The sequence below is a fragment of the Eschrichtius robustus genome, chromosome 16 (assembly GCF_028021215.1).
Source record: "Eschrichtius robustus isolate mEscRob2 chromosome 16, mEscRob2.pri, whole genome shotgun sequence".
NCBI lineage: Eukaryota > Metazoa > Chordata > Mammalia > Artiodactyla > Eschrichtiidae > Eschrichtius > Eschrichtius robustus.
Window position 1 is genome coordinate 79,575,264 of NC_090839.1, and position 17,057 is coordinate 79,592,320.

Consider the following 17,057-nt stretch of genomic DNA (forward strand, 5'->3'; position numbering starts at 1 on the left):
TGACTCATGCTAAGCAAGTGAAAAGTGGCCAGTGGAGCAGATGGGGGCCCTGTGTGCGAGAAGTCACCTCTCCCCTCCCATGCAGGACAAAGGTGTGTGAGTCTTGGAAACCAGATACAGAAGCCAGAAAGGCTGTTGATCTGTGACCACGTTAAAGTGTTCACTATAAAAACTCACTAGAAAAAGGAATGAAGTACTGACACGTGCTGCAACGTGGGTGACCCAAAAAGCCACATACTGTATGATTCCACTTACATGAATTGTCCAGAACAGGCAAATCCATAGAGACAGAAAGATTGGGAGCTGTCGGGGGCTGCGGGGAGGGAGGAATAGGAATGCATAATGGGTGAGGCAATCTCATCCTCTTCCTAATCGTTCACTAGCCCTGACTTCTCTTCTGAGCCTCAGATGTCACTCATCCATCCGTTTGTTCACTAAATGTTTTCAGCATCCCTACTAAGTGCTAAGTACTCATGAGTCACTGGGGTTACAGTAGAAAAACCCACAGGCCTGGCTTCATAAAGCATATAGACTAGTAGCTGATAAAGAATGGCTCTTCCACTGGGAGAACCAGGTCGAATATCTAGCAGTGGTTCTTTTTTTTTTTTTTTTTGGCCATACGGCTCGTGGGATCTTAGTTCCCTAACCAAGGATTCACACTGGGCCCTCGGCAGTGAGAGTGCAGGGTCCTAACCACTGGACTGCCAGGGAACTCCCTTGCAGTGGTTCCTAATATAAGCCCTGTGGATCATAAGCAGGTTGGCTTCCAGGCATCTGTAAACTTCATGAAATTATATGCTAAGTTCTGTTCACTCACACATGCTCAGGAGTGAGGTGATCTATGGCTTTCATTAGATTATCGAAGAGGTCCTTGACTCAAAAAAGTTTAAACTCCGCTGGTCTAATGATAGGTTGTTGACGTGACATTAGAGATGATGTCACTTTGGAGAAGAATCGGGGCTTAAGACATAGATTTGAGAGCCTTCTCTGCACAGAGGTGAGAGGGGGGTCAGTGCTTCTCAGAGTCTTTGACTTAAGAGTCTTGGCAGCAGAGGACTGTGACACACAGCAGAGGCGCCAGGGGACCTCTTGATGGCTTAACTCAAGCTCCAGGAAGCCCAGCCATGTTTCTTCTACGGCTTTGAGTGACACTTTCCCCAAACCCCTCTGCCCCACCATAATGCCACAGACCGCGGGTGCCACAGCTCCCAGCATGAGAACCATGGACCTAGGCTGTCCTTGGGAATGACCGAGGTCTTCACGGGAGCAAGTGTAGAGCACAGACCAAATTCTGGGGGTCCGGGTGGTCAAATCCACTCTAGAAACATGTTTGGCCCTCGTAGTTTTGAAGAAGAGGGATTTATTGCCATTATTTAGAAGTCAGGAGATTTCACAAAATGATCTGAATTTGTGTCTTTTCTTAAAAGTCTGAGGACTTGACAACGCCGGGCCTCTGTGCCCCCGTCACCATCACGTGGGGCTGGCAGCAGCTGGCTCCTTCGGTGGGGCATGTGCTCTTCAGTCCCCACTGCCACCCCTCACACTTGGCTCTCCCCTCTTTAATGGCACCTGTCTACTCTCGATGCTTGAACCTCTGGTGTAGACAAAGAAGAGCAGAGGAAAAACCTTGGGAAATAGCTGTTTACCAAACAGGAAGAAAAAAACGTTACAAAGGAAGAAAGAGAAAAAAAGTAAAACAGAAAGGATATACATTCCCTTAAGGCAACATCTCCTATATTGTATGGCCTACTGGGAAGACTCAGTATCTAAAGAGTCATCCAACCTAATGCCATTTGGATGGTGAAAAAGTTCTCTTCATCCTACCCTTTACCAGAATAATCATTACTTTTAAAATACTGAGATCACAAGGAGGAGGGGGAACCATCACATCCAGACACTTAAGAAAGAGTATTGTTGGGACTTCCCTGGTGGTGCAGAGGTTAAGAATCCGCGTGCCAATGCAGGGGACACGGGTTCGAGCCCTGGTCCGGGAAGATCCCACATGCCGTGGAGCAACTAAGCCCGTGTGCCACAACTACTGAGCCTGTGCTCTGGAGCCTGCGAGCCACAACTACTGAGCCCGCGTGCCACAACTACTGAAGCCCGCGCGCCTAGAGCCCGTGCTCCGCAACAGGAGAAGCCACCGCAATGAGAAGGCCCGCGCACCGCAACGAAGAGTAGCCCCCGCTCACCACAACTAGAGACAGCCCACGTGCAGCAGCGAAGACCCAACGCAGCCAAAGATAAATAAATAAATTTATAAAAAATAAATAAATAAAATAAAATAGTTAATTTAAAAAAAAAGAAAAAGAAAGAGTATTGTATCTGCTTAATAACATCAGAAGGGCCATAAAAAGTCCTTCCTACAATTAAATATCTCCATCAACTATTAACAAATTAAGCACTGCATAAGTTATGATACATTAAAAAGAGATCATCTGATTCTGTTGTGTACATCAGAGATATTAATGACTCATGATCACGACTCCATTTTCTTCAGTCTTTTTAAAACGCGTATGAATCCTCTGTTAATGTTACCTAAAGTACACGCTCAGTTTTCGCCTAGTGCCTCACATGCTCAGGGATAGCTCTGTGTTCTGCACATCCCAAAGCACTGCACTGTATCCATTCCTTTTCCTCGGTCACTAACACCACCGTTACACTTTCACTCCCTTATCCGTCACAGCTGGAGGTCAGCCTCCCTGTGTGTCAGGGACGAAGCAGTGCTTGGACAAAAATACGAAACTCACTGTCAAGCCATCGCTTCAAGATCTGAAGGCCATGGGGTCTTTAAGCACACCCCATTAATTTTGTGTTAATCGTGGTACAATACACGTAACATAAAATGTACTGTCTTAATCATTTTTACATGTACAGTTCAGTAGCATTTAGTACATTTGCAGGATTGTGCAACCAAATTCCAGAACTCCTTTCATCTTGCACAACTGAACCTCTACACCGTTAAATAATAATTCCCCATTCCTTCCTTCTCCCCAGCCCCTGGAAACCACCATTCCACTCCCTGTCTCTGTGAATTTGGCTATTCTAGCTACTTCATATGAGTGGAATCATGTAGTATCTGTCTTTGGTGACTGGCTTATTTCACTTAGTGTAATGTCCCCAAGGCTCATCCATGTTGTAGCATGAGTCAAAATTTCCTTCTTTTTCTTAAGGCTGAATAATATTTCGTTGTATGTACATGTCACATTTTGTTTCTCCATTCATCTGTTGATGGACATTTGGGTTACCTCCACCTTTTGGCTATTGTGAATAATGCTGCTATGAATACGGGTGTACAAACATTTCTTTGAGACCCTGCTTTCAACTCTTTGGGGTATATACCCATAAGCAGAATCGCTGGACCATATGGTAATTCTATTTTTAATTTTTTAGGAACTGTCATACTGTTTTCCATAGCAGCTGTACCACTTTATATTCCCACCAGCAATGCTCAAGGATTCCAATTTCTCCACATTCTTGCCAACACCTGTTATTTTGCTTTTTTTTATACAGTAGCCATCCTCATGGGTGTAATCTCAACCATTACATTTTAAATATCTCTGAAGGTTATGCTTTGGTTCTCAGATAACACCTTGGTGCTGAGTCTACATTATTATTTGCAGAAATCTGAGAGCACAGCCCTGCAGCAGTACACGAAGACACTGAACATCTAGGCTGGGCTGGGAACTGAGCCACGAGACATCGCCAGCTGAGCAAGTTATTAGCCCCAAAGATTACCTTCTTTGTTGCATAAATTTGCCCATGAGTGGCTCTACCCTGATGCAATCTGTCAGCTTTCAATTTGTGCCAGAAAATAAGAGAATATGCAACAGGGGGGTCTGTCCATCTCAAAATCCTACTCTGGTTGATTAAAAATTTATAAACTGAGAAAGAACTTTAAGGGTACTTGCAAAAAGTCCTCACTCCTGTTCCACAATTGCCCCCTTTATACCAACAAACACTGTCCTAAAACGAGGGCAAAGTAAGACGGCCCCTTCCACCTCTTCTAACGTAGAACCATGAAGATACTAAGCCAGTTTTGATCCTCAAGTAGGGCTCACAGAAAGTATTGAACTGTAACTCGGGTATCATCTTAGCTGAAAATCAAAGCACTTGTTGTTGGCCGAACAATATTCCCCATCCACCCCCCACAAATCCACATCCTAAGCTCTGGAAACTGCAAATGTTACCTTATCTGGAAAAACGGACTTCACAGATATGATTAAGTAAAGGATCTTGAGAAGAGGGAGACTATCGTGGGTTATTCATGTGGACCCCAAATGTCATCACAAAGGCCCTTATGTGAGGGGAGGCAGGAATGTCGAGGAAAGAAGGCAGCCACGTGATGAAGGAAGCAGGGGGAGAAAGGGAGGGGATGTAGCCGTGAGCCAAGGAATGAGAACAGCCTCCGGAAGCTGGAACAGGCAAGGAAATGGGATTCTCCCCTCCAGCCTCCAGAAGGACCCAGCCCTGTAGACACCCTGCTTTTAGCTCTCTAAGGCTCACTTCAGATTACTGCAGTACCTTTAGAAAGTAAGAGAATAAATTTCTATGCTTTAAGCCCCTGAATTTGTGGTTATTTGTTACAGAGGCCACAGGAAACAAATACGACATCAAAATCCACCTACTTCATTCCCCATCCTTTATATTTGAGCTTCCCAACTGGTACAACATGAGGGATCTACCTCCTTGCCTCCAGGGGATGCTGGGTGGGGCCTGGGGCAAAAATCATACAGAGCTGCCCAAAGGCCCTGGGTCACCCCAGGTACCACACAAATATTGTCCTTTTCTACGTGCTCCTGCATCACGGCGATCGTGAAGCATCCAAGTATGAAAAAGTCCCAGGAATTCATACCTTTCAAACTTCACACTTAAAAGCTCCTGAACACAGTTCAACAGATACGAGGAAGAATAAAAAAAAGTGTGAGCCGCCCTATCAATTTCCATCCTTCAGGACTGCTGTTTGATAAGCTGCACTGGAAAATTTTTAGCGAAAGAAGCAAAATGCAGCGTCCCCTTTCAGCAAGAAAACTTCAGTGGGAAGACACCCCAAATTCCTAAAGCAGCCATTTCCACACTGCAGCTCCATCCCCAAGTGGTCTCCTCCAGCCTCCCTCCCTTCTCCCCTCCCCGGGTGGGTGGGGTCCTCTCTCCCCTGGGATCTGGGGACGAAAAGGCCACTGGAGCGCGTGCTTGGCACAGACCTGATGGGAAGGGAAGGGTCTCCGGCGTCCCACCAGTCTTTCGGGGGGCTGATGTACATGCACCACAGCTCCCAGCTGTACCCGTGGGCCGAGTTCTCATATCGCTGCACCTCGAAGGTGTCCTGTTTGATGTTGTCGATGGAGGGGAGGATCACCCGCTTCCGGTTCTCCTGTATCCGCGAGAGAACCGGCTCGGCCCTGAAACACAGAGAAGCAGAAATAAAATCTTTCACCTGAGGCTCACCCACACCTCCACCGGCCCAGACCCCAAGACCACAGACAATGAATAGAAGCGTCGCAGCTAAAGGCTGGGCTTTGGGCAGGCTGGAACTCAGAGGGAAACGGCTCCCAAGTGGCGGCTCCAGCTGGATCTGGTGGCTTTGAAAGAGCCCCGTGACGTGCAGCTCATGCCCTCACCCCTGTGGCGTTCCCACAGTGCTGCCTGCGTTGGCATGAAAGGCCTGAAGCCGGAACTCACAACACGAGGGCTTCTGCCCCAGAAAGTATGGCCTGTCTTTTATACCAACAGTGTCTAAGCCAAAGCTTAGACAGATACGAGGAAGAATAAAAAAGCGTGAGCCGTCCTATCGAGGTCCTCCTGACAGGGTTTGCATTTCCCTACAGTTTTGTACAGTGTTTTCAGTTTCCCCTCAGGCACTGGCCGATGCCTCTGGTTTTTTTTTTCTGCTGGAGCTGAATTGCCTTTTCCCCAAATAGGTCACTTCTGCCCTTGATGGCCTGGTTTCAATAAGCCTTTCACTAGCTTCTTTGTGCGTGTGACTATTTCAGTTGTTTTAATTGATTATTTAATTGATTTCTTAAAAGGGATCTAATTGGATGGGTTAGGGATGGCAGGCAGGAACTAACTGAATGCAAAGGCAGGCAGGATCCTGCCTCTCAGCTAGCCCGTCCGCTCAGGGCTGCAGCAGGCGACAGGCAGGGACCTGGCTCCGGGGTTTAAGGTATAGCCCTGCCAGCTTAGGAGAAAGCAGATGGCCAGGCACCCCTGCCAGAGTGCGTCTCCGACGTAGATGTAGGAAGGGATCGTTTCCCATATTCGAGAACGAAAAGATGGCTCTCATAAACCAGGGCATTAATCTCCCTGCTTAGAACAGGGCGCAGGCTTTGGAAAGGAATCAAGTGAAAATCCCATTCCTCTGCGTTATTTCGAAGAATAATGAGAACGCTCAGCCTCCATTCCATCTCTTTTCATTTGCAGCTACTGAAATTACCTGTTGGCACATGTCATGGTTCTATTTAAAACGAGCAATAAAATATACCCTGGGCCATTTACTGCCTCCGATACTTTTGCACACACCTTAGAGACTGATACCAAATGGGACTGACTTTCCCTGGTTTCTAGACGTGCTTCGGAGCTCCGCCCCCTCCAACTCCTCACTCATGCTATTCTCCTCCAGGAATGCCCTTGTGCCCAGGCAGGAAATCTAGCCACCCACACAAGCTTCTCTAATCAAGTGCCACCTCTTCCAAGAAGCCTGCCTTAATCTCCCCCAGTAGAAGACTCTCTCCATCGTCTCACCTCTTAGAGAGTCTTCTCCATCATATTCAAGTCACCCTGATAACACGCTGTCTTTGCTGATCTTTGAACACACGTTTTTCTTCCTTATAAGCTCATGATAGCTGATGTTTATCAAGCACTTACTACTTGCCAGGCACCATTCCCAACATTTTGGATGAGCTGACTAATATAAATCTCACAACAATCATATGAGGCAAATACTATGATCATCATTTTACACATGAGGAAACTGAGGCCCACGGAGGTTATGCCCCAGCCCACACAGCCAGCTGGAGGTAGAACCAGGTTTCTAACCCGGATGGTCTGGCTTCAGGCCCAGCCCCTAAGCTCCACAGCCTTCTTGGATGGGCCACCCTTTCCCTAGGCTGGTCTGGTGCCCTGCACGTAGAAGCATTCAGCTCGGCCGTCACTGTGTGGGGAAAGTTCCTGAGTGTCGGGCAGAAGACCCTGGTTCAAGTCATGCTTCTGAAGCTGAGGAGTTCGCTCTCCCAGTCCGTGACAGAGCGTACAACTGTTCCCAGTGATTTGCTCCCCTCCCTCGGGACATCCCGCCGATGACCCCGAGGCCTGCGGTGTTTCCCTGCAGGGGGACACGCTCTCCCTCCCTCAACCCCAATTAATGTTCAGCTTGGACATATGACCTACTTTGGCCAACAGAAGGTGTGACCATGTCACATCTGAGCAGACACTGTTATCCTTTTCCCTGAGCTACAAAAATGGTACATCCTAGGCAGGGGTGCTCCTTGTCACATCTGAGCAGACACTGTTATCCTTTTCCCAGAGCTACAAAAATGGTACATCCTAGGCAGGGGTGCTCCTTGGGTCTTGGGACGCAGAGGTCGTATGGAGCAGAGCCACAGACAGACAACCCGCAGCGGATCCGCCACGTGGACGGGACGGAGATGGTTACTGCAGTGTGACCTAGTGAGAGTTGAGACACACTGTCTATCTGCCATGAGGACATACGCCCCTCTGTTGGAAGTCTGGAAAATGAGTCTGAAGGGCTAAGAGTGGATCACAGACATCAGTCAAAATTAGACTATAGGCTCCTGGAGGGCGGATACCAAATCTCACCGGATTCTGAACCCCAGCTGAGTGACCAACTGTCCTCTTTGCCCAAGACCGTTCTGATTTTACTACTGAAAGTCTTGCATTTTGGGAAATCCCTCAGCACTGGGCAAACCCGATCGGGCAGTCGCCCAAATCACAGCCTAGAGCGGTCTCTGGGACGTGGTCATCATCCAGCAAATATCTGTCAGTTAGTTTAAGTGAAAGATAACGAAGGTCTGAGCCGGGAACGTGGAGGTCAAAACGGAGAGGAAAAGGTAGACATGAGAAACAGAGGAAAAACCAGCTAAAGCTGGAGGTGGCTTGGGTGAGTAACACGATGGGGAGAGAAGAATCAAGTGACGGGGACATGGGTGGTACCAACAGTTCTGACAGGAAAGAAATGAGGAGGGAATGATATGGAGGAAAAGGTGAGACAGGGCAAGGCTGAGGCTCCAACGGAACATTCAAGGGCATCTGTTCAGAAGGCTTCTAGCTCAAGGGTTCCCAAACTTGAGTGAGCAGCAGAGTCTCCTGGTTGGGGGGGGGGGCTGGTTAAAGCAGCTTACTGGGCCCCATCCCCAGAGCTTCTGATGTCATAGGTCTGGGTGGAGCCCAAGAATGTGCATCTCTAACAAGTTCCCAGGTGATGCTACCGCTGCTGGTCTGGGGACCACACTTTGAGAACGATTATGAGAGGTACACAGTGGTGAGGCTCAGGGGAGGTCAGGGCTGCACTCCTACAGCTGTGCGTATCAGGGTCTGACGGTGGCAGATAAAGCAAGGAAGAAAACTGGCGTCTGAGATGGCAACAGATGCCTGTGTGCAAGTGAATGGACCAGTGTTAACGGTGACCCCACGTTCCAAACCTCTGTGTGGTCATGTGCATAACCATCCTTTTCTCTGGCCATTAAAAGGATTCTAGGGCTTCCCTGGTGGCGCAGTGGTTGAGGGTCTGCCTGCCAATGCAGGGGACAGGGGTTCGAGCCCTGGTCTGGGAGGATCCCACATGCTGCGGAGCAACTGGGCCCGTGAGCCACAGTTACTGAGCCTGCGCGTCTGGAGCCTGTGCTCCGCAACAAGAGGCCGCGACAGTGAGAGGCCTGCGCACCGCGATGAAGAGTGGCCCCCGCTCGCCGCAACTAGAGAAAGCCCTCGCACAGAAACGAAGACCCAACACAGCCAAAACTAACTAACTAACTAACTAACTAACTAAATAAATAAATAATAAAAATAAAAGGAATTCCTTTAAAAAAAAAAAAAGGATTCTAAAGTTTGTTTCAAATGCAGAATAGACATTTTAAGGCGTAATTAGTGATGGGATATTGGCTCTTCAAATATGGTACCGTGAACTTATTCAAGATGGTATCATTGAGTGTAAATAAACATTATTCATGAAATTAAAGACTCTGCTTCTTACTAATTAAGCAATCCTGGCATAGAGGTTTAACCTCTGACTTGATTTATCATTGGTTAGTTAGAAATAATCATGTAACTGTAAAGCTCTAACCTAATTTTAACATGCTCATTGACTGATTTGGGCATTTTTGACGCTTCACTCTCTTACATCCAAAATCTACTCCCTGTGTGCTCATCGATTTCTCTCATATTGTTCTTTTCACCTGGAGAAACATGAGGGGCCACATCGGCAGAGAGAAACCCCTCCCTTCCTCCAAATGATGTTAAAGATGATCCCATAAATTTTTTTTCTTTTTGGCCACACGGCATGCGGGATCTTAGTTCCCCAACCAGGGATCATGCCCTCACCCCTTGCATTGGAAGCACTGAGTCTTAACCACTGGACTGCCAGGGAAGTCACGATCCCATAAATTCTGGGAAGCTTTGCCTGAGTAGGTAAAATTATAACTGAATCTCTTTTTGTCATAGTAACAGTCAACCATCCTCCCCAGAAATGGAAACGAGCAAAGCAGCAAAAGAGAACAATAGGAATAGGACTGTCTTGTCTCCTTAGCAGGGATCATCTTGAGTTCTGTCCAACTAATACATCATTTTCACCGGGAATTTTGACGACGGTGATGATGATGGATGACGACGACAGAGTAGACAGCAGACATATTTCTCCCGCTTCCCAGTTTTATTCCAAACTATGGTCTCACCTTCTTCCCAACCACCCCTTCTCCACTCTTGCCAGGGCCCCAGAGGAAACGGCCAAAGTGGCCCACCTCCCAGACTCCAGCCCTCCTGACCATGCTGCAAGTCCCGAGTGCTTCTAGGTTTCAGCTTATGACCTACCAGCCAGCGGTGAACTCCACGTGGGCATCAAAGAAGCCGGTGACCTGGCCGGTGGCCACCTTCCAACCCTCGATGCGAGCTCGGATCAGGCCCTCTCTTTTTCGATTTCTCACCACCTTCACCAGCCCAGGGTAGCGTTTGTGGACATAATCCTCCAAAGGGGCCTTCAGCTCCTCTACAAACGACAAAACACAGGAAGGTCCGCAAACTTGTCAAATGTGCATCCAACCCACTGTGAGGCCAACAGATCTTCAGTTAGTTCAGAGATTGCAGAAAATTTTGCGTGTTAGTCATTTTAGTAGAAAAGTCAACTCGGTCCCAGTGATTCAGGAGACATCTCTGACTGATGTCCTTTGGGGTTTCTTTCTGACCCTCCCTCCTTCCTTGGCCAGCATTCCTGTGCCCCCACGGTCCCCCCTGGGTCTTGTTTATCAACTTTATATGGGTTTTTCCACCTGCACATACGCTGGTTCTCACAGAATGTGTTCTGGGAGGTCCAGACCCAGAGTCACACCCTAGATGCAACATTAACAGGGTTTGTGCTTTGGTCACAGGATGTGAAAGAAATCTTTGCTCAGCAGTAGAAACGCTACCATGATGGTGAAAGGAAGGCCATCAGGGCTTGAACACTCCCTCCTGCCACCAGCAGGTGGTACAAAGTGCGTGATCTATATGATCTAATTTAATCCTTACAGCCCCCCTAGGTGGTTGCTAGATTAATCCCATTAATTAACTAGATGAATTCCACACTGCCAATTAAGAACAGTCTTAGGGAGACTAACCCGTCCCAAGGTCACAACCTAGGAACAGAAGAGCTGAAACATGGGCCACGTGTGTCTAATTCCACAGACGTAAAGGGATACCTTTGTGTACTTGAGAATCACTGTCTCATCACAAGGAAAAAAACATTTTTTTTAAATTTTTGTTTTTTTATATCTATATGAGATGAGGATATTAACTAAACTGATTGTGGTAATCACTTCACAGTATATGTCAGTCAATCATTATGCTGCACCCCCTAAACTTAGGCAGTGCTGTATGTCAATTATATCTCAGTAAAAATGGGGGGAAATCAGCAGGTGTCAAAGGATGGACAGGGAAGGGTTGACAGAGAGGGGATTCTGAGATATGCACACTCCAAGGATGCATCCTTGGAGAGCCTCAGGGGTCCAGAAGCAGCCCAGCTGACTCAGATGTGAGTGGTCCACAGACAATACTTCTGGAGACATCGTCACCTCTGACCTTGCTCTAGAAAAACCCACGAGGCTGTATTTACAGACATTGTGCAGACCCCTCACTTCCTAGTCATACACAGCAATGTTTGGCAAATTAAAGCCATATATTTGCAGCACATGTAGAGGCTGCCCTCTCTAGGTCATGGCTGTTGTCCCTGGGAACGATGCAGCCATGTGACCCAGGAACAAGTACAGAAGATGGGGGGTTTAGATGGATGGGAGTGAAAGAGTCCCCAAGGGTACAGAGACATGACATAGTTCCCGTTAGCCAAAGGCATGGATGGTGGGGGAACAGGAGTGTTATGGGCTGAATTGTGTAGCCCCCCCCACCCCCGCCCCCGGCAAATTCATCTGTTAAAGCCCTAATACCCAGTAACTCAGAATGTGACCATATTTGGAGATAGGGCCTTTAAAGAGGTGATTAAGTTAAAATGAGGTCCTCAGGGTAGGTCTTAATCCAACCTGAGCAGTGTCCCTAAGAAGAAGAGATGTGAACACACACACAGCCCCCAGGAGCACACTCACAGAGGAAGGACCATACAAGGACACAGGGAGATGGCGGCCGACTGCAAACCAAGGACAGAGGCCTCAGGAAAAACCAACCCTGCCAGCACCTTGATCTTGGACTTCCAGCCTCCAGAAAAGTGAGAAAATAAATTTTGTTGTTTAAGTCACCCAGTCTGTGGTACTTTGCTATAGCAGCCCTAGCAAGCTAATACAGGGAGGAATTAGTTTGGAAAGGAGAAAAAAAATAGAACCTGGGTGGAGAAGGGGCAGAAACTCTAAGGAGGTACAAGTTGGTTGGGTGTTCAGACTGGACTCAGACTGCCTTGGGTTCAGAACTCTGTGCTATCTTTTACTACCTGAGTGACCCTGGGCAATTTAGCCAGTCAATGTGTGCCTCAGTTCCCTCATCTACCGAAGGGGGATGATAATACAGCCATCCCTCAGTATGTGCAGGTTCCAGGACCCCCAGGGATACCAAATCCACAGATGCTCAAGTCCCTTACAGTTGGTCATCTGTACCGGCAGGTTTCACATCCAGGGATACTGAGGGCCGACAGAAATAGTATGGACGCCACAGGGCTGCGGTGAGGATTACAGATGTTAATAAATTCAAGAATGCTCAGAATTATCCCTGGCACAGTGTAAATGCTCAACACGGAGTAGCTGATATTAAGTAATTATTTTCCCTCTTTCCCTCAATATAGGTTTAGGGCACTATGTCAAAGCAGCCCAGGGAGCCTGAGGAAGCCATGTCCAAGATGGAAACATAGGCCTGTAAACCAGAACTCTGGTTCTCAAACTGGAGGCCACCAACAGCATCAACTGGAGGGGTTGAAATGGATTGCTGGGCCCCTCGCCCACAGGTTCATTTTCAGAAGGTCTAGGCTGGGGCACCCATGCTCTGGTATGGGGAACCACACTTTGAGAACCACTGAGTTTGAATGCTTGGCAGGCAGCATTACACCCTCAGTAAGTTATCTATCGTTCGTCTTTTTGCCGGGTTTGCTATCATCTTTGCCATCATCCCAGAGCCGCTGAGGGGCCTGGTGCAGAAGCCAGGCTGTGGGGACCGTCGAATTCTTCACTCAGCCAGGTACATGGGACTGGGGTGGCCCAAAGAATTTTCAGCTTTTAGAGACCACCTCCTGACTGAATGTTGGCTGCATTTTCCCATCTGTTCATTAAATTTCTTGGCACAAGAATGCTAGCAAGAAGGTTGGGCGGGCCATGCTTGCTTGGTTTTTCATTTATTCCCCTCGAGTGCTGGTTGGGTGGGCAGCGGATGAGGGACAGACCATGGAAGGCAATGGACTGGGCAATGGACCCACAGAATAATACGGTGGGAATCCTGCTCACCCTCTAGGGTTGGCCTGGGATGGCAGGAATCTCAAGAATCTCTGTAAGTTCAGGGAGAACTTTCTGGGCGCTGAGTGCCAGGCGCCACGACGGGGACCTGCAGGCATGGTTGACCTTCAGCTGCCAGGCGACCTGGTACCCTGAGGTGGCTCTGCCCTGTAACTGGATGTCAGCTCCCAGCCAAGCCAGTCACCATGTCTAAGTATCAAGTGCTCTCCACATCAAGTGCTCAATCAGCGGTTGTGACTGAGACTTCAGAGGAGAGAGATAAACAGGCATTTACAGGTTTGGCAAAAAAGAGTGAGGTTCGCTACCACTGACTGCCCTTCAACATCTCCAGGCTAGTGGGATATGAATATTAAAGTGTTTTGAAAAGTCTAAAGGGATAAAAGGATAATGACTCATCATTTGGTACTAGCCTATGGTTGCTAAGAATAAATAAGATTTACACATAAAGCCCTTGACATGCATTCAAAATCTTATTTCTAATACTAATTGGTCTATTAATATTATTCATATTGATCCGTTTTATAATACCCCATGAACAGCAGCACATCTCTCTAGCTAGTCAATATCATTTTAAACTCCAGGCACTATCATTTTATAGCAGTAGTCACCAGCCTCGATCTTTCAAGATTCAGTGACACATTGTTCCAGACACAATTGAAGTGACGCCCTGGGGTCTTTCATGGGACCACGAAGGGAGATGCCAGCATCCGACTAGCAGGGCTCAAGAACAAGAGACACTGAGAAGGCTTCATTTCCCAGTCCCTGTATGTGATTCTGGACCCAATAAGGTATTGAGTTGTGCCCCCGCCTGGATTTAAAATCAATTTGGACACAAGCACTCCCTTGAGATGCTTACAATCTGGGCAAGGAGATGAGACATGTTCAAAAAATTCCAATATTGAGGAGCTAAGGGCCAAAGAAAAATGGTCGTAGAGGGAAAGTGTGATGGAGGGTGGGGGGAAGGGTCACAAAGGGAGAAATGATTTTGGCTGGGGGTGTCCAAGGAGAAGGTCGTATCTGAGTTAATCAGCAGGTTTGGACGTGTGCTCTCACTATTCCAGAATACACAAGCACACAGCAAAACACAGGTGTGGAACTGGATCTGCTGAGGTGACAGAGTCACTAGTGTCTGGGAGACCGGGAAAATGCCATTAATCAGAAAAGAGGAAAAGAAGAGAAGCAGAAGTTGATGGGTTCACCTGGGGACAGGTTGAGCGGCTAGCAGACCTTCGGGGGCTGACTGCTGAACCAGGATAACGGTCCAGAGTGAGAAGACAGGGCACAGAGTGTCAGGGACATGGTGGGGAGAGACAGACGATGGCACAGGAGGGAGTGAGAGTTCCAGAGGAAGTCTTAGAACCCCACTTTGGGAAACGTGTGCATTCAGGAGGCAGGAAGCAGAGCTAGAGGACAAGACAGGCTAGAAACAGCATCACAGGGGCAGAATCATATCAAGCGTAGAGTTTCCAAAACAAGAATCTGCGCATTCATTTCATAAATATTTATAGAGTGCCTACATAGTTGAAAATGACACAATCCCTGTTCTCAAAGAGTTATTCAACATCCAATGTCAAGGAAGTCAAATGAGTTAGAGAAAATGAGAGCTGAGAACAGGCCACTGATCTAGACAAACAGTAGCTTCCTGATGGGAACAGTGAGAAAAAAGAATTCCCTTCTGGATGCAGCTGGGCCCTTCGGGGACAAGGTTAGCTGAGGGAGAAGTGGATGAGTAGGACAGCTCAGGAGAGATTTCCAGAAAGGCTGGTCCTGGTGGAACAGAGTTGTGACAGCCTGAGGGCATTGGGGTGTTGAGATTTCAAAGTTGCTTTAAAGTGAGAAAAGTCCACAAGTTAACTGAATAAAAACAAGGCCCCCAGGCTCACCATGGAAGGAAACAAATCCTCAACCTGACAGCGGTAAGAAATGTCACACCCATCACCTAAGATCCTTTATCATCCTTAACAGATGAAACCATTCCTGGACATTATAACAACAGTAAGAAAAACATTTTACATAGGATTTTTTCTCACCGGCAGACTCAGAGAAGAAAATAAAAACTCACTTCTGCAAAAATAAATGTTTACCTACCAATGTTATCAAATCCAATACTAAATTGGTCTAGAGCCATGTGGGAATGCTTGTGTTTCTTAAGGTTTTGGTAAGTAGCACTTGAGGGTCAAGAGGGGAAAGGCAACCACTGCCCGTGACTGGAAGGGACCAGAAGGGAGATATATCTGCTCCTTAACAATAAAAGGACCGTCTGTCACCCAGGCTTAAGGAGTAGACATCGACAACAAGAAAGTTACAAACAGTGAGAACTAAAGCAAAAAACATTATTACAGAATTATATCCAGATCCCACAATTTCAGTGATATTAGAGAATAAAGCATCAGTCTAGTCTCTTGTCTCTAAACCCTGCTCAGAAAAAAGTGTGGACATAGAAGACATCTCCACCTGCTCCCAAAACTAGTGCACGAACCTGGGTACCACACAGACGTGGGCTTGGAAGTGGCCACACCGTCCAGGGTTGGGCCCCATCTGTACCTCTTAACCCGCAAGTTATCAACTCTTGCTGATGAGACTTACTGAACGTTGTAATTCTCCCCAAGGTATGGAGACTCAAGATAATCAGTCCAAGTTTAGATGGTGTTTCTCAAACTTTAACCTGCGTGAAAATCACCAGTAGGTCTGGGGTGTGGCCCAAGAACTTGCATTTCTAACAAGCTCCATGAGGCTGCCGCTGCTGTTCTGGTGAATGCCCTTGGAGTAGCTCTGACTTAGAGCTGACCCCCTATCCAGCCCCACCTGCGATAAATCAACCCCTGTGCACAGAATAGGTCTCATCCGAACTGAGCAGACGTTCCAGAATCCCAGTGTTGGCCACCGCCTGTCTCTGCTTTTCCCACTGCCTGGGCCTTCTTGTTCCGCCTTGTCTGAAAGATGGAACCTCTTGGAGATGACCTCAGTCTACAAGGTGAGGGTTTGTCTTGCCATTTCCAAAACTGGGATCCTGATGGCTACCCCCCCCCACCCCACCCCCAAGAGAGCAACCTCACCATTAGTCCCTTGACAAGGACCCCTGATATTCCTGGCTTCTGCTCTCACTCCCACAGTCTATTACAATGACAAGTGGTACAATTCTACCAACACTGCTTCTGCTGCCATCCGTGCCACGATCACCATCACAGCCACTTAGAACCAACACTTCTCCCTGCCAGCAGCTGCTGAGGTGTGGGCATGCTGCTCGCTGGGGATGCATGGGTTGTGACAGCTGGGATGAGAAAACAGCCCATATGGCATGTTCCAATTAAAAAACAACAAAACCGCCTGCCTCAAAGCCAGTGTTCCTCAGAATGTGAGATTCCGCTCTACCTAGGAATCACCTGGCAGGTAGGTGATGCAGGTTCCCGGGCTGCCCTAGGCAGTTCTAATTCAGTGGGCTTCGGTGGGGTTGACCAGCACTCCAGATGATTCTCCCACAAACCCAGAACTTCTCAAAAGCACTGCCTGATTTTTCTTTCATCGTTTTTACCGTGGTTAGATACACATAAAGTTAACCTTTTTGACCATTTTAAAGTGTACAGTGGCATTAAGTGCATTCACAATGTGGTGCAACCTTCACTGCGATCTAGTTTCAGAACTTCTCATCACCCCCAAAGGAAACCTCACACCCATTAAGCAGTCCCTCTCCATGTCCTGCCCTCCCCGCAGCCCCTGGCGACCATTAATCTGCTTTCCATCTCTATGAATTTGCCTCTTCTGGATATTTCATAAAAACAGAATCATACAAGATGTGGCCTTTTGTATCTGTAAGCCCTGGTCGATTTTGAAGGGGCGGGGGGTGACGTATTTTTTTTGAGTGTGAATTTAAATCCCTAGGCCTTACTGAAGGTCTGATTCCTTGTT

At 47.6% G+C, this 17,057-nt stretch overlaps 1 protein-coding gene across 1 annotated transcript in view; it reads right to left on the bottom strand.

The window, feature by feature from the left end:
• GALNT17 (polypeptide N-acetylgalactosaminyltransferase 17) overlaps positions 1 to 17,057 on the bottom strand; it is a 447,372-nt gene that overhangs the window by 179,836 nt on the left and 250,479 nt on the right. The window contains exons 4-5 of the mRNA XM_068523846.1: positions 10,045 to 10,219; positions 5,205 to 5,402 (exon numbers count right to left, since the gene is read on the bottom strand). Coding sequence (XP_068379947.1) covers positions 5,205 to 5,402; positions 10,045 to 10,219 — 373 coding nt within the window. The remainder of the gene's footprint in view (positions 1 to 5,204; positions 5,403 to 10,044; positions 10,220 to 17,057) is intronic.